This window comes from Labeo rohita, chromosome 14, assembly GCF_022985175.1.
Source record: "Labeo rohita strain BAU-BD-2019 chromosome 14, IGBB_LRoh.1.0, whole genome shotgun sequence".
NCBI lineage: Eukaryota > Metazoa > Chordata > Actinopteri > Cypriniformes > Cyprinidae > Labeo > Labeo rohita.
In genome coordinates this window covers 2500745-2523033 of record NC_066882.1, presented here as the reverse complement: position 1 = coordinate 2523033, position 22289 = coordinate 2500745, and the positions used below count along the sequence as shown (strand labels likewise).

Below are 22289 nucleotides of genomic sequence, written 5' to 3'. Positions count from 1 at the left end.
CAGAAAGGTTTGTAAAATTCCCTGGGCATTACTTTTCAAGTGTAATTTTGAAGGTTATCAGCATCAGAAAGCCTCTCTTCACGACTGGCATATTTCCAGATTCGCTTTTTGCATATCAAAAATCCAGATTGCAAGGTATTAGTCATACATGTGACAAGACACAAACAGACTTGCTTCTATGTGTGTGCTAATATGGAAATATAAACTTTAGCCACTTATTTCTAGTGCTGCATCCCAGGCATATTTTAATTAAAATTTTATTCTATTAACCTCAATGTTTATGTCAAATTATGAGATCAAAGCTACCGGAAAAAAGTGGAAATAACCTCAGGTTTGTGTTCTGATGTTTTAATGAAGGCGATAATTTGAAGTGAGCGTTTCACAGAATGCAGGACCCCCAGGCATTCACCTCTCACATTCAAAGGTCAGGAAAAGAGCAACGGCAGAAATAACGATGCGAACGCAGCTAACGACTGCATGGCCTGACGAGCGTGAGTGAGCCTGGTCCGAGGAGAGAGGAAATCATTAAGCGTACCTGGAGGAAGGTTGGGTCTCTTTCTCTTTTTGCTGTTTTCTGTGCCGTTTTCCAGAGGACAGTCGGAGACCAGAGGACCATTGGAGCTGTTGAATTGCAGGGGTTCGTTGTTCGTGGCAGGGTCAAAGGGCAGCGGATTCAGACCTGGAGAGGGAAAGAACAGATAGGCTTGATAAGTTTGCATGTTCTAGAACTATAGTTTCAAGAGTCTGTGTTCATATAGAAACTTATGCTACGAGAACTTTTAACAATTTTCAAAAATCATGTTTTTTCATTATGCATTCCAATTAATCTCAGTCAAACTGCAGTTGGGTTATTTTTATTAGGTAAGAAATAACTAAAAAAAAATACAGCTAACTAACACAGTAAAACATGATCAGGTTAAAAAAATGAGTTATCTGTTTTTGCAAATAAACTCTTCGTACGCACGCAGCCATTCAAAAGTTTGGGATCAGTTCGATTTTTTAAAAGAAGTTTCTTATACTTATTAAGGCTGTATCTATTTGATCAAAAATACAGATAAAAAATTTAATTTTGTGAAATATTATTGCAATTTAAAATAACAGTTTGTTAATATACTTTAAAATATTTATATTTATTCCTATGATCAAAGCTGAATTCTCAGCATCATTACTCCAGTTTTCAGTGTCACATGATCCTTCAGAAATCATTCTAATATACTGATTTCTAATCAATGATGGAAACAGCTGTGCTGTGTGAAACTGTATCAGGATTCTTTGATGAATAAAACACCAAAAAGAACGTTTATTCAAAATAATTTTTTTTTACAATATACATTACTATTCAAAAAGTTTGAGGTAACTAATTGTTTTCTTTTTTTTTCTTTTTAAGAAATTAATACTTTTATTCAACAAGGATGTGTTAAATGGGCAAAAAAAAAAAAAAACGATCGCAAACACATATTGCTAGAAAAGATTTTTATTTTGAATAACAACAAAATAAATAAATAAATAAATAATATCACTGAAAAAGTATCACAGGTTCTAAAAACAATGGTTTTAACAATGATTATAATTCAGCATATTTATATGACTTCTGAAGGATCATGTGACTCATGAAAATTCAACGCTGGGTCACAGAAATAAATTATATTTTAAAGTATATTAAAATAGAAAAACAGAAACGGCAATATTTTTTCACAATATTACTGTTTTTGCTGTATTTTTAATCAAATAAATACAGCCTTGATGAGCATAAGAGACTGCATTAAAAAACATTAGAAATCTTACTGATCCCAAATCTTTTGAACAACATATGCACTCTTACGAAATGCTGAATGGTGGAGTACATTTATTATATCTGTAGTGGATAAATGATGTGACTGTCAGTGCATTTAAAGACGGAGATGCCTCATATATTTTAAGGCCTTTGGCAACAAAAAATGTAAAAACTCTTGTTCTAGAACATCTTAGACATGTACTTGTTACTACAAAACCTCATGCATACTACAAAAAAGCTCTTGCATATCTCACAGATCTCATAAAATAGCTCTAAAGCTTCCTTAGAAACTCTCATTACAGCAGCAGAGAAATTTCCTGAGATTTTCCCCCCCTTTTTTTATGGGAGCTCCTACCGTTTTAATGTGCGCTATGCATCAGCTGTGTACCGTCAAGGAACAGTCAGTGGGCCAGCAGGCCGAAGCAGTGACTAAATGAACTAAAAGTGAGGGAGAACTGATTAAAAGTTTCCTATGTTTCTGTCTGGCCTGCTAGAGAATGATTCATGAAGTGAGGACAGAAATGGCCCTTTAAGACTAATTTAATGGTGCAGCTTCATTTCAATGACGGCATATTTCTGCTCCGAAAGCCACAAAGACAGGATTATCCACACACACACACACACACACACACACACACACACACTCAGTCTCATTCTTTATTAACCCCTCTGTGAATTCCATTACAGAAATTGACTGCAGGTTCCGATGCTAAATTAGGAAACGTTCTTGAGACAGCAATCAATACCTAAGGACTCCCTCCACTTCTGTTCTAGACATGCACAAGGAGATGAGAAAGACAACAACACCATCCAATGAAAGATAAAAACGACAAGACTGCAAAGATTCTAAAGATATATCATTTCAAAGAAAGTTTATCAGACCCACCAGCAAGCGTTTGACATTAAAAAGTATATAAATTGTATTATTTTTATTAAAAATAACCGATCGTTTCGCTAGATAAGACCCTTCTTCCTCCGCTGGGATTGTTTAGAGCCCTTTAAAGCCGCATTTAAACTACATTTTGGAAGTGCAAAACCGGGGCACCATCTTACAAAATAAGTCTATAAAAGTTACTACGTGTTGGTAACGTCCTGTCCCGTTACACAGCAGCGTGCATTACGTGCTGTTTAGAATACAGAGTGATGTCTGAGATATGCATGCTGGTCTGTTTTCATGAAATATTCATCACGTCTCTCGGTTTACATTGTTTTGCTTGGCATTATTTGCCTGAAGGATACAGCAGCATGGGGCTGGGGGGCTGTCACTGCACATCCCGTATGATGAGAGTGATACACAGAGAGAGAAACAGAAAAACAGACTGACACAGAGTTCAGAGGGCACGGCTCAAAATTCTGCATCATAATCTGCCACATCTGCCCTCTGCAGTGCGCAACCTCTCCAACATCACGCCGCTCATGTGTATGAGATGGCAAACGCAAGACTGTAGAAATAACGCGATCTGAACGGAGGAGGAGGCGACCGAGTGTGAAAAAGCAAATAAGTAAACTAGGATATGGAATCTGTGACAGAAGAGCAGCGCTGCAGAATGACAGCACGAGAAGAGACAGAAGAACAGGGTGGCTGAAGACTAATTTAAACAGTGCTGAAGAGCCCATCTCTCTCTCTGTCGCTCTGGCTGATGCTGCATGTGCGACTGCAGGAGCGAGAAGTCCTTGGCATGTAATGAGCTGTTAATGAAATAAGAGGAACATGATCTGTAATGATTTATTCAGTCCAGATCAAGCCTGGCATTGACATCAGCTGCTAGGGCTGGGCGGTATACTGAATATTTATGACATTCTGGTAATGGTTTCATTCACAGATTTAGGAAGTTAGATTCAGTACAGTAGGTGTTCATAGATTGTTTATTTAAAAATGTGACCCTGGACCACAAAATCAGTCTTAAGTACTCACCCCTTTTTATCCAAGATGTTCATGTCTTTCTTCAGCCGTAAAGAAATTATGCTTTTTGAGGGAAACATTTCAGGATGTTTCTCCATATAATGGACTGATATGGTGCCCCGATTTTGAACTTCCAAAATGCAGTTGTAAACAAGTCTTATCTTGCGAAATACAATTTATACACTTTTTAATGTCAAACGCTCGTCTTGTCTCGCTCTGCCTGAAATGTTCTTTTTTTCCGGTTCATGACAGTTAGGGTATGTCGAAAAATTCCCATTTCATGTTCTCCCTCAACTTCAAAATCGTCTTATATGGCATCAAACCGATCGTTTTGCTAGTTAAGACCCTTCTTCCTCAGCTGGGATTGTTTACAACCGCATTTGGGATAATGAACATCTTGGATGAAAAGGGGTGAGCACATTATCTGTCCATTTTTGTTCTGGAAGTGGACTTCTCCTTTAGGTACAGATCATGTTCCATTAAGATATTTTGTAAATGTCCTACCATAAAACACATCAAAACTTAATTTATGACTCGTAATATGCATTGCTAAGAACTTCATTTGGACATCTTTAACAGCGATTTTCTCAATATTTTGATTTTTTTGCACCCTAAGATTTTCAAATATTATCCTATCCAAATTATTCTACCTAACCATACATTAATAGAAAGCTTATTTATTCAGATGATGTATAAATCTCAATTTAAATGGACCCTTATGACCTGGGTTTGTGGCTCAGGGTCAATTATTAAAAAGTCACCATGAACACTTATGAGTGGCAACGCAAATGATTTGGTGAAAAAGGATACTACTGTTCAAAAGTTTGCGGTCAGTAAGGCACTCTTTAATTATTTGTTTATTTCAGCACGGATGCACTGGATTGATCAAAAGTGAAAAAAAAAAGACATTTATAATATTACAAGATATTTCTATTTCAAATATATGCTTTTTTGGAATGTCCTTCACACTTTTCACAAAAGTATTAATAATTATAAACTGTTTTCAACATTGATAACAACCATAACTGTGTTTTGAGCAGCAAATCAGCCTATTAAAATGACTTCTAAAGTATCATGTGATACTGAAGGCTGAAGTAATGATGCTGACAATGAAACAAGAACAGTAAAATATCACTAGAATATCACTGTTTATTGTATTCATGGTCAAATAAATGCAGACTTTGTGCAGCAGGAGAGACTTGTTTAAAAATGTATTGTAATGTATTGCTCTACAGTAAACAATTAGTATATATCAAACAGTAATGAGAAAAACCTTTTATTATTAAACCTGTACTGTAACATTTTAAATTATTTTGGAAAAAAAAAAATGTCTTTTTGATCACTTATGTTTTCTTTGAGGGAAAAAAAAAAAAAAAAAAACATCAAGAGATATATGTGACCACAAAACCAGTCATAAGGGTCAATTTTATACTGAACAAATAAGCTTTCCATTGATGTATGGTTTGTTAGGACAGGGCAATAGTTGGCAGAGATACAACTATTTGAAAATCTAGAACCTGAGGGTGCAAAAAACAATCAAAATATTTAAGAAATCATCTTTAAAGTTGTCCAAATGAAGTCCTTAGCAATGCATGATGCAAGAATTAATTTTAACATATTTACGGTAGGAAATTTACAAAATATCTTAATGGAACATAATGTTTACTTAATGTCCTAATGATTTTTGGCATAAATAAAATGTAATAATTTTGACCCATTCAATGTATTTTTGGCTATTGCTACAAATATACCCGTGCTACTTAAAACTGGTTTTGTGGTCACATATTAGGACTTAATAGCTGCTGGCTATTCTGTCACTCAAACAACAACTGACAATACTGGAAATCTTCTTATCCTACAGTAAGAGTTGAATTTTCAGTCTGCAAGCAATCAAATCACAACATGCCGGGAGCTGCCCGTCTAGGGGGTCCGTGGCCCATGCATGACCCCTAACAGATCTCCAGGCGCAGAGTGCATATATATATATCTCTGATTGATGTTTCTTCCACCCATGTTGGACAAATTCTGTTCATACTGTACGCACCAAGAGGAAACCACCAACCATGACAGAAAAAGGGGCGCATAAACACAAACCGTGCAGACAAGGTCTATATATTATGGAAAAAGCAGGGAAAAGTCAATAACTGAAAGAACATCCAGTTCTGCTGAGTAAGAATGAAAGAAGCTAAATTCAATCTGAAGATCTGAATACCTGATCGCAAGCAGCATCCCAAAAAAATAGATTAGGAGAGGCAGACAAAAAAGGAATTAGGTTGCTTTCTGGGTCTGACACCGTTCTCTTGCAGATGGAAATGCTTCAATAGAGCCGCTGATGAGATTTAAATGAGTATTACTGTTCCTGCTCCTGATGGCCACAGAGGAGAAAGACGGATGCAGATCACATACTCAGAGCAGCAGCAGGAGATCTTGCACAACACTCTCTTATCTTTGAAAGAGAGAGATGAAGTGGAAGATGAGGAGCGATAGATGTGACGGAGGGGGGGACACTTTCCAGCACGCGGGAAGATCTCGAGCAATTCCGCGTAGGGGACTCGCAGCCAGCCGGTGGCCTCTGACACCAAATGAGGCTCATGCATTTATGGATGCATGGAGGCAACGGATTTGATGAATGATTCTCTATCTGTAACCCAAGACAAGTGATTCGCTAATGTGTTTACAGAGGAATTTTACATGTCTCACAGCATCCAGAGGCAAAATGGTGTGGCTCACATCAGGTGTGGTGTGCTGAACTTGTTCATTCTTCTCATTCTCTGGCTCTCAATCACATTATCATCACAATGTACCACTGTGCTTTAGAGGAACGATGTGTTCCCACCCCACCAACGGGCCTCCGGGTCTTGATTTGGGAGAGGACCGTTGTGTGCTTATAAACAAGACAAGACAAAGTGTTTGAGGGAGGAACATAATCGCCTCTGCGCTCTTCTACCCACAATGCAACAGGGAGACGTCGCTGTGTAAAGAGGAGAAAGTTTCCTTCTTTATTCTGTTTACTGTATCTCTCTTACAAGTTCACACAAAGACTCGGAGAGCATCAGGGACCAAAACCTCTGACTTGCGTGGATACATTAAATAAAGCACTTCTTTGTGTTTTCCCTCGTGAGGGTGTTGCGTAAGATACTGTGAACTGTGTCAGAAGTTGTCGTGATACCTTTGTAACTATCACAATGCCAAGTATTGCTGATGTTCTTTCGCATAGCAGAAAATATGTTGTGCCTGTTCTGTTGTTTTATTAATCGTTTACAATTTACACAAAGATATGTTATTATTAAAGGAGAAGTACACTCAGATGATTTATTCAATTTACTCAATGTCTTTCTTCAGTCGTAAAGATATTATGTTTTTTAAAGAAACCATTTCAGGATTTCTTTCCATATAGTGGACTTATATGGTGCCCTGAGTTTAAACTTCGAAAATACAGTTTAAATGCAGCTTTAAAGGGCTCTGAATGATCCCATTCAAGGAATAAGGGTCTTATCTAGCGAAACGATTTTCTATTTTCTAAAAAACATTACAATTAGAGTTAGGGTAAGTCGAAAAACTCCCATCTCATTTTCATTTCTCCAACTTCAAAACCGCCCTACATTGTTGTTTTACCTTTTTTTGTAACGGGAGTTTGATCTTCTTTGCACGTTCACTTTGTAAACACTGGGTCTGTACTTCTGCAGCCATGTAGGACGATTCTGAAGATGGAGGAAGAAAATGAGATGGGAGTTTTTCGACATACCCTAACTGTCATGAACTGGAAAACAAAGATTTCACGAAGAACTAGACAAGAGAAGCATTTGAGGTTAAGACGTATATAAATTGTCAATTTTATTAGAAAATAACTGATCACTTCGCTACATAAGACCATTCTTCCTCGTCTGGGATCATTAAGAGCCTTTTGAAGCTGCATTTAAAATGCATTTCGGAAGTTCAAACTCATGGGCACCATAGACGCCCACTATATGGAAAGAAATCCTGAAATGTTTTCCTCAAAATAAAGTCATGAACATTTTAAATGACAAGGGGGTCATTATCTGAAAATTTTTCATTTTGCATTTGGCACAGATCATGTTGGTTTATTTGCTCCTGACATCTCGCCCTGTCCTGCAGCCTCCATCTGGCAGGTCTTTGGCAGCTGAACTTCCTTTCAGGTATGAAAAATGTTTCAATTATTCTTGTAAACCAGGCGCTTTTAAACTGAGAGCAGGCACCATATTTATACCAGCCTGTTTAATTAGGCTCGGTTTAGAGATCAATTCATTCTGAGGGTCTCCAGGGACTCTGAGCCAAACGGAGAGACGGAGAATGAGCAGAAAGAAACAGGCTGAGCAGATTTATTACGAAAAAAATAGAGTTTTGAGGCACTGTAGATTGTTGGATCTTCTGAACAGGGCTGAAAACCACATCAAAGCCCTGAGGATTCTGCACTTTGTCCCCAGGTCCTTCAATCGCAAATCGATGGATGAGTTGCTAAAGCGATATTTAACATCTGGTAAGAAACCCACTTCTCCTCTTGGGAGAAAACAAATGAAGGAAGAATAGCACTCCCATGTTGCTAGTGAAAACAAAAAACAGCAGGCTGGAAGCAGAAGGGGATTTGGAGGTTGAACGCAAAAGGACAGCCGGCACAAGAGAGAGCTGGTGACAAAAGTCAGACACGGATTTGAAAACACAGGATGCATGACATGAAATAAAACAAAACACAACAAACAAGATGACAGACTAAACATCCCGGAAAATGATTCTGTCCACTACAGGAAAGGTAAATGAAACTTAATTGCACCCATGAAAGAAAAGTCCAGACCAAGTCCAGATGAGGAACTGCAAGAAAACAAACAAAAGCACACAGAGCCATTTTCATTTCCTCTGGCACATCACGGCGAATCTCTCGTGCCCATCTCGTTGTATTTCTCTCAGTGCTTCATTGATCCCATCCACGCTGAGCTGAACTTGACAGTCGGCGCAGCTGCGAAGCATCTGAGTCGCTCGCCACCAGCCAATGGGCGACACCGCAGTGTTCGCAGCTGGAATAAATGAGAATCAATAATAGTAATGACAACAGCAGCAGGGCTGACTGAGGTCTCATCCCTCCCGCTAAAGACTGTATTAGTAAAGCAGCGGAACGCGTCTTGTTGTGCACTCTGAGGCTTTGCGACACAACGGATGCCAGAAGTTCTGTTGTATCGCATGAATAAACACAAATCACACTCATAGTCTTGGATTTAGCACCTCCTGGTGTGGCGGGCTGTGTTTTGAGCTCAACACATGCCATAGACGCTGCCAAATTAGTTGGATCAATGCAGTAGCATGGATAACAACATCTCTGGTGTTCGGAGATGAAACTGATTCACAACGACAGTCGGTGAAGTGTGGTCTGTGCGTGCTGCTGTGTACACATCAGCGGTTGGAGAGAAGCTGCATATTCTCATGCTCACCGTATCAAAGGCATAGTCAGCAGGACGGGCCTCTCTGTTGGGATGCTGCCTGAGGGACGCCTACAGGAACTGGACCCAACAGAGAAAGCCTCTGAAAACCTGTGCTAGAGAATCACGCCATCTAGGTCTTTTAAGTGGTGAGGAGGTAAACCAAGGGCTGAAGGTGAAAGCGTGGTTAAAGATCTCAGGGTTAGAACGGAGACAGCATGACGGACCAAAGTTATGAATGATGAAAGCAAGCTGAAGGTTAGTCTCTGCCTGAGAGGATGGCTTTCTGGATAGCTCAAAGTCAGTTCTCTGACTTTCTGTATATTGCATATAAAAATGGCAACAACTGGGTAGTTATAATCTGTTAGCAGAATACAATGATTCTGTGATTCATCATTACACAACTGTCTTTAGAAAGTGGAATGAAATGGTATGTATATGTAAACACACATATGTGACCCTTTACCACAAAACCAGTCTTAAGTAGCATGGATATATTTGTAGCAATAGCCAAAACTACACTGTATGGGTCAAAATGATAATTTTTTCTTTTACACCAAAAATCATTAGGATATTAAGTAAAGATCATGTTCCATGAAGACATTTTGTACATTTCCTACCATAAATATGATAGATCGATGACAGATAGATTTATTTATCTATTTATCTATTTAGATATCCTAACACACCATACATCAATGAAAAGTATTAAATATTTAGATTTAATGTATAAATCTCAGTTTAAAAAAAAACTGTCCCTTATGACTGGTTTTGCAGTCCAGGGTCACATACAGTATATAAATAAAATAAAGACTTTTATTGAACAAGGACGCATTAAACTGATCAAAAGTCGTAGCAAAAAAAATTTACAATGTTACGAAAGATTTCTGTACTTTGTAACTTGCTGTTCAAAGAGTCTGGAAAAATGTATCACTATTTCCACAAAAGTATCACTAAAAAATTTAGCTATGCCATCAAAAATAAACTGCAGCCATTGTAAGCATAAGCGACTACTCTCAAGCAAACAAACAAATAAACACAGTATATGGTGATATTAAGAATATATGTTAATATTGTTAAAGACAACATTAAAATAAAAGTTTATTAAAATTAAAATGTAGTACTTTAAAGGTGATTTTCTCAATATTTTGATTTTTTTTGCACCTTCAGATTCCAGATTTTCAAATAGTATTTCGGTCAAATATGGTCCTATCCTAACAAACCATACAACAATGGAAAGCTGATTTATTCAGCTTTCAGACGATGTACAAATCTCAATTTCAAAAAATTGTTTATTATGACTGGTTTTGTGGTCCAGGGTCACATATATAAATTAAAGAAATTAATACTTTTATTGAACAAGGACACATTAAACTGAACAAAAGTCATAGCTAAGAAATTTACAATGTTACAAAAGACTTCCATTTTAAATAAAAGCTGTACTTTGTAACTTGCTATTCAAAGAATCCAGAAAAATGTTTCACTATTTCCACAAAAGTATCACTGAAAATGTAGCTATGCCATCACAAGAATTTTAAATTGCAGCCATTGTAAGCATAAGCGACTACTCTCAAGCAAACAAACAAATAAACATTAAAATTAAAATTACAAACAATATTTTATATTTTACACAGTTACAATGATATTTTCTGTATCCTCTGCACAATAAAGCCTTCCTTAAAACAGCACACAAAAACAAAGCGAATCATATAGGTCAAGCAAACTAGGTGATTCTTGGCCAGTATAAGTCTCAAAGAGACTTCCTGCCAAGTCAAAAATATGGCAAAAAGTTACAAATCAGGGCCTTTCTAACCAACAGGTTTAAATCCCAGGGACTGAGCCATGAATCTTGAGCAGGTGCCTAATCAATAGTTATGCCAGATGAACTATGCAAAGTGTACTACACGCCACTTTAAATAAGAACAACAAATTAGCAAATTAGTAAGTAACTGGTCTTCACAAACTCTCTCTCTCATTAAACTAAGTGAAAGTTTGTGAAGGCCATTTAACTTCTTGCATTACAAAAATCCCAAAACCTGTTGGCAATTTATTCCGCTGAACTGAACAACCCCCTCGTCCGAACGAACACCTCCTGTGTGGAACGAGTAATTCCAGCTTTCAGTTGCTAAAGGTTTGAGGAGACATTAAACCGCGGTTGCACGGAGCGAGACGTCTAGCGCTACAAAAGGCCAGAAGCTTTTCAAGACTCTGCCAGTTGAAGTTGACGCTGCTCCACAGCCAAGTGCTAAAGCATGGAGGAGAAACACATGTAGCTCCTTACTGGAAACAGAGCTGTTAAAGATCCTGAAAGTTTCCCCTCGCACACCGAATCCTGGTTTTACTCGGCTACACCTGTTTTCAATGTCCCGAAGTGGTGTTCCTTCACAGCCATTTTCCTTTTTACAACACAGATGTTATTAATACCAGCTGCAGCAATGCCTTATAAATGATTTATTCAAAAGCAGAAATGCTTCCATCAAGTCCATTCAAACAGCAGAGGCCAGGGAATGGAAGAGCCTCTTCGTGCTGGTCTGCAGGGCACAGGGCGAGCCATTAATCTTCTGAAAGCTTATAAAAACAACTTAACTGAGAGATCAGGCCCTGTCTATCTGTCCGAGAGAAAGAGAGGGGGGCAAATGTATGTCACAGAGCATTAACGTCACTGACCTGACAAATTTATCTGGACTTTTCCTGCTTTTTTTTTTTTTAACTCTCCGACTTGGCAAAAATGGGAAGACATCCCACTGGGGCACCCGAATACTGCACACACTGATGGGATTCAAAGTCAAAATTTAATAATGCTACACACTGACCTTAGATTTCCATCTTTACATATCTGTTTTCAGTGTTGGGGGAAATGCAAATTACTTTTTCAAGTAACTGATAAATAATTTACTCACCCCCTTGTCATTCAAGATGTTCATTTCTTTCTGTCTTCAGTCGTAAAGAAATAATGGTTTTCGAGGAAAGCATTTCAGGATTTTTCTTCATATAATGGACTTGATTGGTGCCCTGATTTTGAACTTCCAAAATGTAAATGCAGCTTCAAAGAGCTCTAAATGGTCCCAGCTGAGGAAGAAGGGTCTTATCTAGCGAAATGAACGGCCATTTTAAAAAAAAAAAAAAAAAAAAAAAAAAAATTTGTATACATTTTAAGCACAAAAGCTTGTGTAGCACAGGCTCTAGGATGTGCGTTCACGATGCTACAATTTAGTGGGTCGTTCTTGCACAGGCGCAACATCCTATTAGGTTCTGTACTGGAATTAGTTCACCTGTTTCGAGTCTTCGTTTTTTCGAGTCGTTCGTTCATCTTATGGGGCTGTCACGTGATGAACGAACGACTCAAACCCGAAAAGAGGTGAGGTGAGCTAATCATAGACTAAAGACCCAGGTAAACAATGAATGAATCTTTTCTGTTTCTTATAGCATTATAGTTTTGTCTTGTTTGTAGTGTGATCAACATTTGTGTAAGCAGTAGATGTGTTAGGGAAGAAACACATAACATTTGAATTATATTTTGCTAAAATGAATGAAATGACTAGAAAAAAGATCCGTTCATTTTGCTGAGCGAGACTCAAAGGTCTGAGTCGGTAAAAAGATCCGAACTTCCCATCACTACTACGAATCACGTCTAAGTTCATCGTCTGTGTACTCTGGCTAAAAAAGGTAGAGTATGGCGAAAAACTCATTTTCTCCTACAACTTCAGAATCTTCCAACATTGTTGTACCTTTTTGTCTGTAAACAGAGTTTGACTTACTTGCACTTCTTAGTCTTCGCGCGTTCGCTTTGTAAACACTGGGTCTGTAGTTCCGCGTGACCTTCCTACATGATTCAATAGTATGTGGACGTGCATCCCAGAGCCTGTGCTACACAAGCTTTTGTGCTTAAAAAGTATACAATTTTTTATTTTCGGAAAAAAATGGCCGATCCTTTCACTAGATAAGACCCTTTTTCCTCGGCTGGGATCGTTTAGAGCCCTTTGAAGCTGCATTTAAACTACATTTTGGAAGTTCAAAATCGGGGCATCAATCAAGTCCATTATATGAAGAAAAATCCTGAAATGTTTTCCTCAAAAACATAATTTCTTTATGACCGAAGACAGAAAGACATGAACATCTTGGATGACAAGAGGGTGAGTAAAATTATTTGTGAACTGTTGTTCTGGAAGTGGACTTCTCCTTTAATTTACAGGAACATATCCGAGTTTTCAAATAAGTAATGCCACTTGCTTTGAATGTAAATTTTCTTCAGCCTGAGGGTTATTCATTTCACTTTTGATGTGAAAGGCAGTGTTGGGGGTATTGCATTACAAGTAACTTGAGTTACGTAATCAGATTACTTTTTTCAAGTAACTAGTAAAGTAACGCACTACTTTTTAATTTATTCTAAAATATCTGAATTACTTTTTAAAATAACAAGTTACTTTTTTTCCTATTTATTGATTGACAGGTCTCCTGTCCCCATGTTGAGAGAAATCGGGAGTAAGATGTTAATGAAGTTTTAGAATAAATGTGAACAGTATTCCTCAAAATGAATAAAAACAGTGAAATGCAATGCAAACCTGCAACAAATAAATGTTAAATAACACAAATATATCCTTTTTGTATTTAATCCTATTTTATTAACCATTGTCTTTGGTGCTGACCTTTGATGATCCAATTCAACCATACTAATTAGCAAAAATTACTTTAGATAAACATTTGCGCTTCTTTTTATTTTTTTATTGCTGATATGTGTTGAACTTTCTTCTTCTGCGTTCTACTGTACAGATGTGAATTTACTTTTCCTTCACCCTGAGGCTTATTCATTTCACTTTTGGCGTGAAAGGGCTTTTACATTTGCCAAAAATAGAACTTTTTTCATATTAAAAACAAACAAGCAAACCCTGTCCAGATTTAAAAAGTAACGCAAAAGTAACGAAACGCATTACTATCCATAAAAAGTAACCAAGTAACGCAATTAGTTACTTTTTCAGGGCATTGCGCAATATTATAATGCATTACTTTTAAAAGTAACTCTCCCCAACACCGTTTGCTCTTGAGAACTAAAGCTAGAAAAAACTTTGTAGGCTCTCCAGCAACCAATCTGAGCCTTGGGCATAAGTACTTGAATTGCTGCCCTGGGGAAGAAGGCACTTAGTTGCAGCCCATACAGAGGTCACATTGTGCTGCTTAGCCAACAATGCACTAATGTAATTGTACAAGGGTTACATTCTTGAGGCACTGAAGCGGTCAGATTCACACCGGGCAGCATTGTGCTGGCCAGCAGATGTTGTGAAATAAATAATGGTGAGCAGGGAGGGCTGTAATTTCTCAAGGTCGACTGACAGCCAGTCCTTGCCTCCCTATTGTTGTGCTGAATGTGGGCAGCTCAGAGAACCAGATCCAAAATTAGCTTTAAGCACGCACTATTCTACTTATGCCCCCGAGAGTGGTAATGATAACTCGTCACAAGGTCTACAAGAAACACTCAAGAAGGTGTGGCGTTGGAATGTGGATCAGAGGTGCACGACGAATACAGCATGTGGCTATTCCTAGCCGAGCATCTAACCCATTAGCAAATATACACGTTGACCATGTGAGATCGACTGCAATGTTGGCCGGATGAATAAACAAGGTGCATGACTGACCCGGCTTACAGAAGTGTGCGAGGAATTATTCTGTGACTATTAGAGTTGGATCAATACCAAAAGTTTGGCTTTGGTACGATATCAGTCTCAGATACTGCAGTATCCTGACTAAATCAATACCTTAGGTTACAAGCAAAAGGACAAACAGAAGAAAAGGACAAAAAAAAAAGACCCTAGTCATTGTGCCTAGCTCTAAACAATCAAAAATACATATACAAATGTTTGTATATTATTTTAGGTATTTTATATAAAATAGAAAGTCTGTTCACACAAAACATTTTTGCATTTTGAGTATTTCCTCAAAATGAATATAAACAGTGCAATGCAAACTCAGAATATGACACACCCCCCTTTTAATTAACCAGTGTCTTTGCTGCTGACCTTCGGTGATACAATTCAACCATACTAATGAACAAAAATGACTTTAGATAAACAACATTTGTGTTTCTTTTTTATTGCTGAAGAGTGTTGAACTTTCTTCTCCTGCATCATATTCTTTGCGCAATCCAGAACTGCAGCCTGAGGCTTATTCATTTCACTTTTGGTGTGAAAGGGCTTTTACATTTGCCAAAAACAGATCTTTTTTATATAAAAAAAACAAGCAAGCCCAGGCCAGTTGAGAAATAGTAACGTAATAGTAAACAATGTTCGTACAGATACTGTAAAATGTAATTCCAGGACTTTCAAGGATTTTCAACCACTTTTTTTTTTTTTTTTTTTTGATCTCCAAGGACTTTAATCAGAGATGTCACTTATGTCTTCTATTTCAAATTCTAAAAAAAGAGAAATAGATAAATAAAATATACTAATTAAAAATGGCAAAAATAAAGTAAAGCAAGCACACGCTAAGTATTACTACTAAATTATTACAAAATATACTACACATTTACTATAGTAAAACCACGGTTAATTTTCTTATGGGATTTGTATTTGCGTATAGTTTCTTTTTTCTTTGTTTTGTTTTTATAACGGTAATGCCCTAATGGTTTAATGTTTTCTACTGTTTAAGAAAAAAATTAGGGGAAAAGACTTGTGAAATTGCTCCAAAATCCTGATACGAAACAAATGATTTGTGAACCCGCACCGAAGTCCCGATCTAAATCAAATGATTCGTGATCCGCGATGTGAAGATCCGATCTAAAGCAAAAGATTTGTGAACCCGCTCTGAAATGTCTGTTCTAAAGCAACAGATTCATGAATTCGCTCCGAAGTTCCAATCTAAATCAAATGATTCGCAATCCTGATCTGAAGTCCTGATCTGAATAATGATTAGCGAACCATCACTTCTGATCAGGACTCATATAATCATATAAATTACTTTGCGTATCGTGAATCATTTGATTTAAATCGGGACTTCAAATCATGTACAAATCATTTGATTTTAATCTTTCAATTTGACTCATTTAATTCACAAACCCATTCCAAACTAAATGAAATAGTCCTGATCTGAAACAAATGTTTTTGCGACACGCAAAGTTCCAAACTAAAATAAAAATGATTTGCGATACGCGGTTGGACTGGAGCGCTTCGAAACAGTGATTCATTTTGTGATGCAAAATGATTGATTACTTTTAAAAGTAACTTTCGCTCATGTCTTGTGTCTTTTGCAGTGTCTCACACGATACTGCATTTAAAAAGTTAAAAGTTATCTTTAGACCTGTCATTTTTTCATTTCATTATAAAGCTTTTAAATGCAAAAATGTACAATTCCCTTACAATCCCAAAGCAAGAACATACAGTATTAACAGGCACTGTTACTATTCCACAACAAAGGTCCTTTATGTATTTGTGCTGCAGGTATTCTGTGGTTTATGTGGCGACAAATGAATTAATAATCGGGTCTGTACACTGCAAAGCTAAACTGCACCGTATCTCTGAGTCTGCAAGCAAGTTTAGGCTTATTTAAGTGTAGAGTTTATACAGTCCTGGAAAATTGTGATACTGTGGCAATTTACTTCTGGTACCACAATATTTTTTTAGTACAGTAGATACACAGAAACCTAACAAAGTGAGCTTAAATCCAAGCACACCACACGTATTAAAAGGAAAAGAAAATAATATGATTAGAGAACACTTTGTTGAAGCAGAAGGCGACAGTTTCTGCACCGGTGGTTACTGCGGGTAGGTTGAAATTCATCGAGTTTCTGCATTTCTGTCCTCACCACTGACCTCTGAGTGTGAAAACAGTTCCCTCATAGAAGTGTGAATCACGGCCGAGATGTGAATTCATCAATTAAAGGTGGTGGAGGCATACGCGGCGTGTAAACATTGATGCAAACGTGCTTTTAGCGGAGCGTGTCCTGCACAGCACTCTCTTTATTAGGTGTTTGGTGAGCGACGAAGCTCAAAGGCCGCTCTCATCAATGGCGTACAGTGTGTGTTTCCTACACCTGCCTCTGGTGCACACATGAAAGACTGCTCCGGGGGGCGGAGGGACGACTTTAAAAACTTGCATGAACACACAAATAAACACAAACACGGGCTAGTAGCACAGATGGATCTCTATGTGTGGATGCACAGAGGAGCCCATAGAGGCTGAAAATACTGACGTCTGACTGCTAATCTGCTCGGGTTAATTACATTTCCAAAAGTTGCAGCGCTCATTACGGGTCGAGCGCAACTTCTCTGTCTGACGACAGCCCAACGCACTGTGGCTTTTTGTTGGCATGGCGCACAGTACATGAAAACAGTTTAGACATCAGACCCTGAATAACCATCTGTGCTCCGCTGAACTTCAATCAAACACGTAAACACCAGAAACTGAAAACCATACCACTCTGTTGCTGGGTTTCCATCCAAAGTTGTGAATTTAACTTATGCGCAAAACTGGAATAACGCTTTGCGAATAAGCACCATTTCCATCTAACGAGTCAAAGAGAACAAAATAGTCACTTCCTGACAAACTGACACTAAATATCACTAAGAAAAGTAGGAGAAGCCACTGAATATGATAATTTTCATATATAAATAAACGCAGTCATTGCCTTCGGAGGTGGATGCCTGCTGTTTGGGAAAGCAGTTGTGTAAGACAGTTTGGGGAGGCAATTATACAGAAATACTTTGATGACAAACTTTGGCGAAGGTATTGCAGAACAACCAAAACAACATTTCAGATGCTCTGCGATGAGATCGGACCACCGGTTAGTCAGGTTATGCCATCCCAAAGCAGAAAGTCACATTCATTTTTTGATGTGCACGGAGGAATTTATTCGGCACAAATCAAAAACCGCTTTAAGTGAGCAAAACATTAAAAACATAAAAACATTCTTGCAAATCAAGGGATTTTTTCCCCCAAAAATTTGGCATTTCCATCTCTTGTTTACAGTTTAATTTGAGTAAAACTAGCATCATATCATATACACATAGAAGTTTAAAGGAATTCATGGCAACCCCGTCAAAATAAATGTCTGGTTTAACTTGAAGACATCTATAAATTCGAATAAATCAAGTTATTTTTTTTATGTATTTAAGCAATTAGACATGCTAAAACACAGAATTTGATAACAATAAAACAAATGGTGAGAAAAAAATAGAACATTTCATAGGTCCCTAAACATGCAATTTTTGTTAATTTTTTTAATAAATAGATGTGAAAATGAATAGGTTTCATAATTTTAATTAATTACACATGCTTTATGATTAATACAATTTAATGTAACTATTAAAAAGGAGCAGAGAAAAATTTAAACTGAAAAAAAAAAGGAATCCAGAAAAATTTAAATGGAAAAAACGGAATTTGGAAAAAAAAAAAAAAAAAAAAAAAAATTTGGAAAAAATAAAACAGATTTCATAGAACCCTACATTTAGAAATCAAATATGCTGATTTGCTGCTCAAGAAACATTTATTCATATTTCTGTGGAAAGCATTACACATTTTTTAATATTACTTGACAAATGGAATAACCACTATTTACCGAAATTTCAGATTTTATTGTAGGCGGCATTACATTTCACGACGTGATAAAAACAGAAACACACGGTTGCCCTTATAGCACAATGTTCTAATCACTTTTACAGTGTGCTGAACCTGCACCAGTTGCCATGCGAGCTGTTGTTTTTCTCAATGGCAGTCTAATAGCTGAGCTTGAGCGTCTCCACTGGAAGACTTGTCATCTTTAGATTTCAAAACCCAGCGGGTGTCTGCAGGGGGCCCGAAGCGAAACCATCCACCATCAGACTCGCAGCACACAGACTGGACCGTAGTATTAGCAATTTCCCCTTCTCAACACACACTCATGCTCAAAAGGACGTTCACAAGGGGAAAGAAAAACAGACAGACAGATCTCTTGCGCCATGAACAAACATACACGCACACTACCGGTCGAAGGTTTGGAAGTCTCTCAAGCTTACCAATGCTGCGTTTATTTGATGAAAAATACAGTAAAAACAATCATACTGTGAAATCGTATTACAATTTAAAAGAACTGTTTTCCATTTGAATATATTGTAAATGTAGGCAACGGAAAGATTTTATTTGATTTTAAATAAAATTAAAGAGAGTAAAACTGCTGGTTTTTAAAAAATACTCTAATTTAAAAAATGTAAATATTTTTACAATATTACTGTATTTTTCAACAAAAAATGCTGTCTTTTTGAGAATAAGAGACTCTAAAACAAAACAAACAAAAAAAATGAATTAGATCGGTAGTATTGAAATAAGCAAAGCAGTTCAAACGCAGCCATAATGCTGTCTTGGTACAGTAGGTGGCTCACTAGAAGCTGAGGATTCTAGTCGGTGTGGTTTTCATTGTGGCTGGTGAATCGGATGTGTGTCTTCGGCCATGTGGGAGCACTCACAGGTTCACCCCTGAGGCTGTGCCCAGAGCTTACATGTACCTGACAAGCACACCTGCCTCCACAGCCTCAGCCCGCAGCATACAACACGAGCACCGACACCATCCATGCAGAAACACCATTCAATTAAACATCTCCATTTCAAACTGCACACAACTTACTTTCCTAAATCAGCCCCTAATGAAGGTCAATGTTATGCAGATCGGCAAAAGACAACCGCTCCAGCGGGGTCCAGTAAAAGTTAATGTATTCCCACCAGAAAATCTGACATTTCCTTACCAAAAAAAAACTGTGTCCAGTTCCCTTTGGCCCTTTTCAGCTGGATAACACTCACACTGCACTGTTGTGCTAATCTTCAGACTAGTCGCTGTAATTTACTGGTCAGAGAGACACACGCTGTCTTCACACCGCAAAAGCGGCAGGCGAGCCACATCTGAAGTGGCATATATATCACGAAAAGCTGTGTTCACACCGACTGCTTAATGGGACACGGAGGTAACAGGAATCACAGTTAAGTATGTATTAGACACTCCAATGTGTTTTATGACTTTGCCTTTTGTGGTCTTAAAGGGAAATAAAACTTTGCTGTTCATTTACTCACCCTCAGTCCATCTGAGATGTACATTAGGTGACCTTTTTCTTCAGAAAAAAAAAGTGTTTGGTTTTTTTTTTTTTTTTTTTTACTGAAACCGTGTTCCATAGTAATTCATAAAACGCAAGTCCATGGTCACCGTCACACTGAGAGTCAGAAAACCATATACGGGCAACACAAAAAAGTAAGATTTCAAATCTCATCTGGAAACTGAATGAATAAGCTTTTCATTGATGTATGGTTTATTAGCAGGGGTGCACAAAAGGTTTTAAGTCTGTTTCTCATAAGAGTACCTGGAGATTTGGTTTGGTCCTCATGCTGCACATAGTGTGACCCATTAAATATAACTAAAAAATAAATTAATAATAGTGTTAATAATATCCTTGAACTTTATTATTTTTTTAAAAATAAAATAATAAACAAAAAAATAAAGTGTGGTAATACTATATATATATTTTTTTAAAGGTTGTATTAAATAAAAATACAATTTATTTTATACTAAACTATACTAAATAAAATGATAATATTTACTTTTTTATATGAATTTTCATCATTTTCAAACCTAAATTATAGATGAATATAGCCTAGAATTATACTTTCAGTTCAAATAGAAATCTTATAAATCCATTAACAGCTGTCAATCAGAACTTTTTTTCTCAGTAACTAAGTAATTACAATTACTTTTATTTTGTAATTAAATTACGTAATTCTGTTACATGTAACTAGTTACTCCCCAAACACTGTTAGCAATGCATATTACTAATCAAAAATTAAATTTTGATATATTTATGGTAGGAAATTTACAAAATATCTTCATATAATGTGATCTTTACTTAATATGCTAATGATTTTTGGCATAATTTTTAATTGCTGCTAATTTTGACCCATTTAATGTATTGTTGGCCATTGCTACAAATACACCCATGCTACTTACGACTGGTTTTGTGGTCTTTGGTCACATATATTCTCAAAAGCCACGGGTATTTTTATTTTTTTTGATGCATATATGTTTTTTTTTTTTTACTCTCAAAGTGAGGGTAGCTATAGACATGCATTTTATAAATAACCAGCTAAAAAATGACTTCTTGTCTTGTTACCTTAGTATCAATCCTACTTTAGCAACTGTTGCCATGTGCTATTCTCTCAGGCTTTTTTTCCCCTCTAATGAATATAAACCATTGGAATATCTGTGCATTTGCTTTATTTCAAAATGCAATTTTATAACAAATCCACAAAAATATAAACCGATACTGACACAAGATACACAAGCTCTCAAATTCTGATTTGCAGTCTTTGCGGTTTTACTCACGTTACTGCATGATTGAACAATTTCCTTGAAGAAAAACAGCAGATGACAGTGCTTTGCAATGTTACAATTCATTCCAACCTACATCAGAATAATCCAATCGATTTGCACCACTTCATGAGCTCATTTTACTGAAAATCACACTGTTCACAGAAATCTCCAGTTCATTCCTAAGGGACAGTCATGATACTAGCAGCTCACAGTTGGCAAAATCACTACGGCTTTCATGTTCCACTGTGTTTTTACATGTATTCTGGATAGAATTTGTGGTGAGAAAAGGTTTTTCTTCTATGCTATCACTATGCTAATATGTACTGCTCTGACTGACCTGAAACTTTGTATCACTGGCACTTCTTGTGTTTATTACCTCCTTAAGATGAATCGCTTAACTTGGAAGTGTAAAACCTTTAACCTACATAAAGGTAAGGAGCCTGTGGAGAAGTAAAGAGAGGCGTCTCTTTATGTCCTCTTCATCCAGAGCTCCGGATGATCCACGGGGAGTTAAGGTTGGCTCGTGTGTCGAGAGGCCAGGGAGGGTCAGGATCACACTGAAAGTGAACGTGAGCCCGTACGGGCGGCAAGAACGAGATGAGACAGCAAGACTGCGAGACAAGCATCTGCACGGGTCCACGTAATGTGGAAAATCCTGAGCGTGCCATTCTCCCCCCATCTCCACTAACCGCTTTCTCTGCTTCCTGTACTGAAGAGGATTCAGAGACAGAGAGGCACTGCGATTATACTTCACCTGACCTGCATACTGATGAACGCTGAGCCTGCGAATAGCACAGCCAAATAATCGCACAGAAAAGTAAGTATAAAGGTCTGTGCTTGTATTTGTCTCTAGAAGTTAAAAGGACAGCT

At 37.3% G+C, this 22289-nt stretch overlaps 1 protein-coding gene across 9 annotated transcripts in view; it reads right to left on the bottom strand.

Annotated features, from left to right (window-relative positions):
- enox2 (ecto-NOX disulfide-thiol exchanger 2) overlaps positions 1-22289 on the bottom strand; it is a 248229-nt gene that overhangs the window by 133947 nt on the left and 91993 nt on the right. For all 9 annotated transcript variants that reach the window (XM_051127055.1, XM_051127057.1, XM_051127060.1 and 6 more), the window contains one exon: positions 536-679. In XM_051127055.1, coding sequence (XP_050983012.1) covers positions 536-679 — 144 coding nt within the window. The remainder of the gene's footprint in view (positions 1-535; positions 680-22289) is intronic.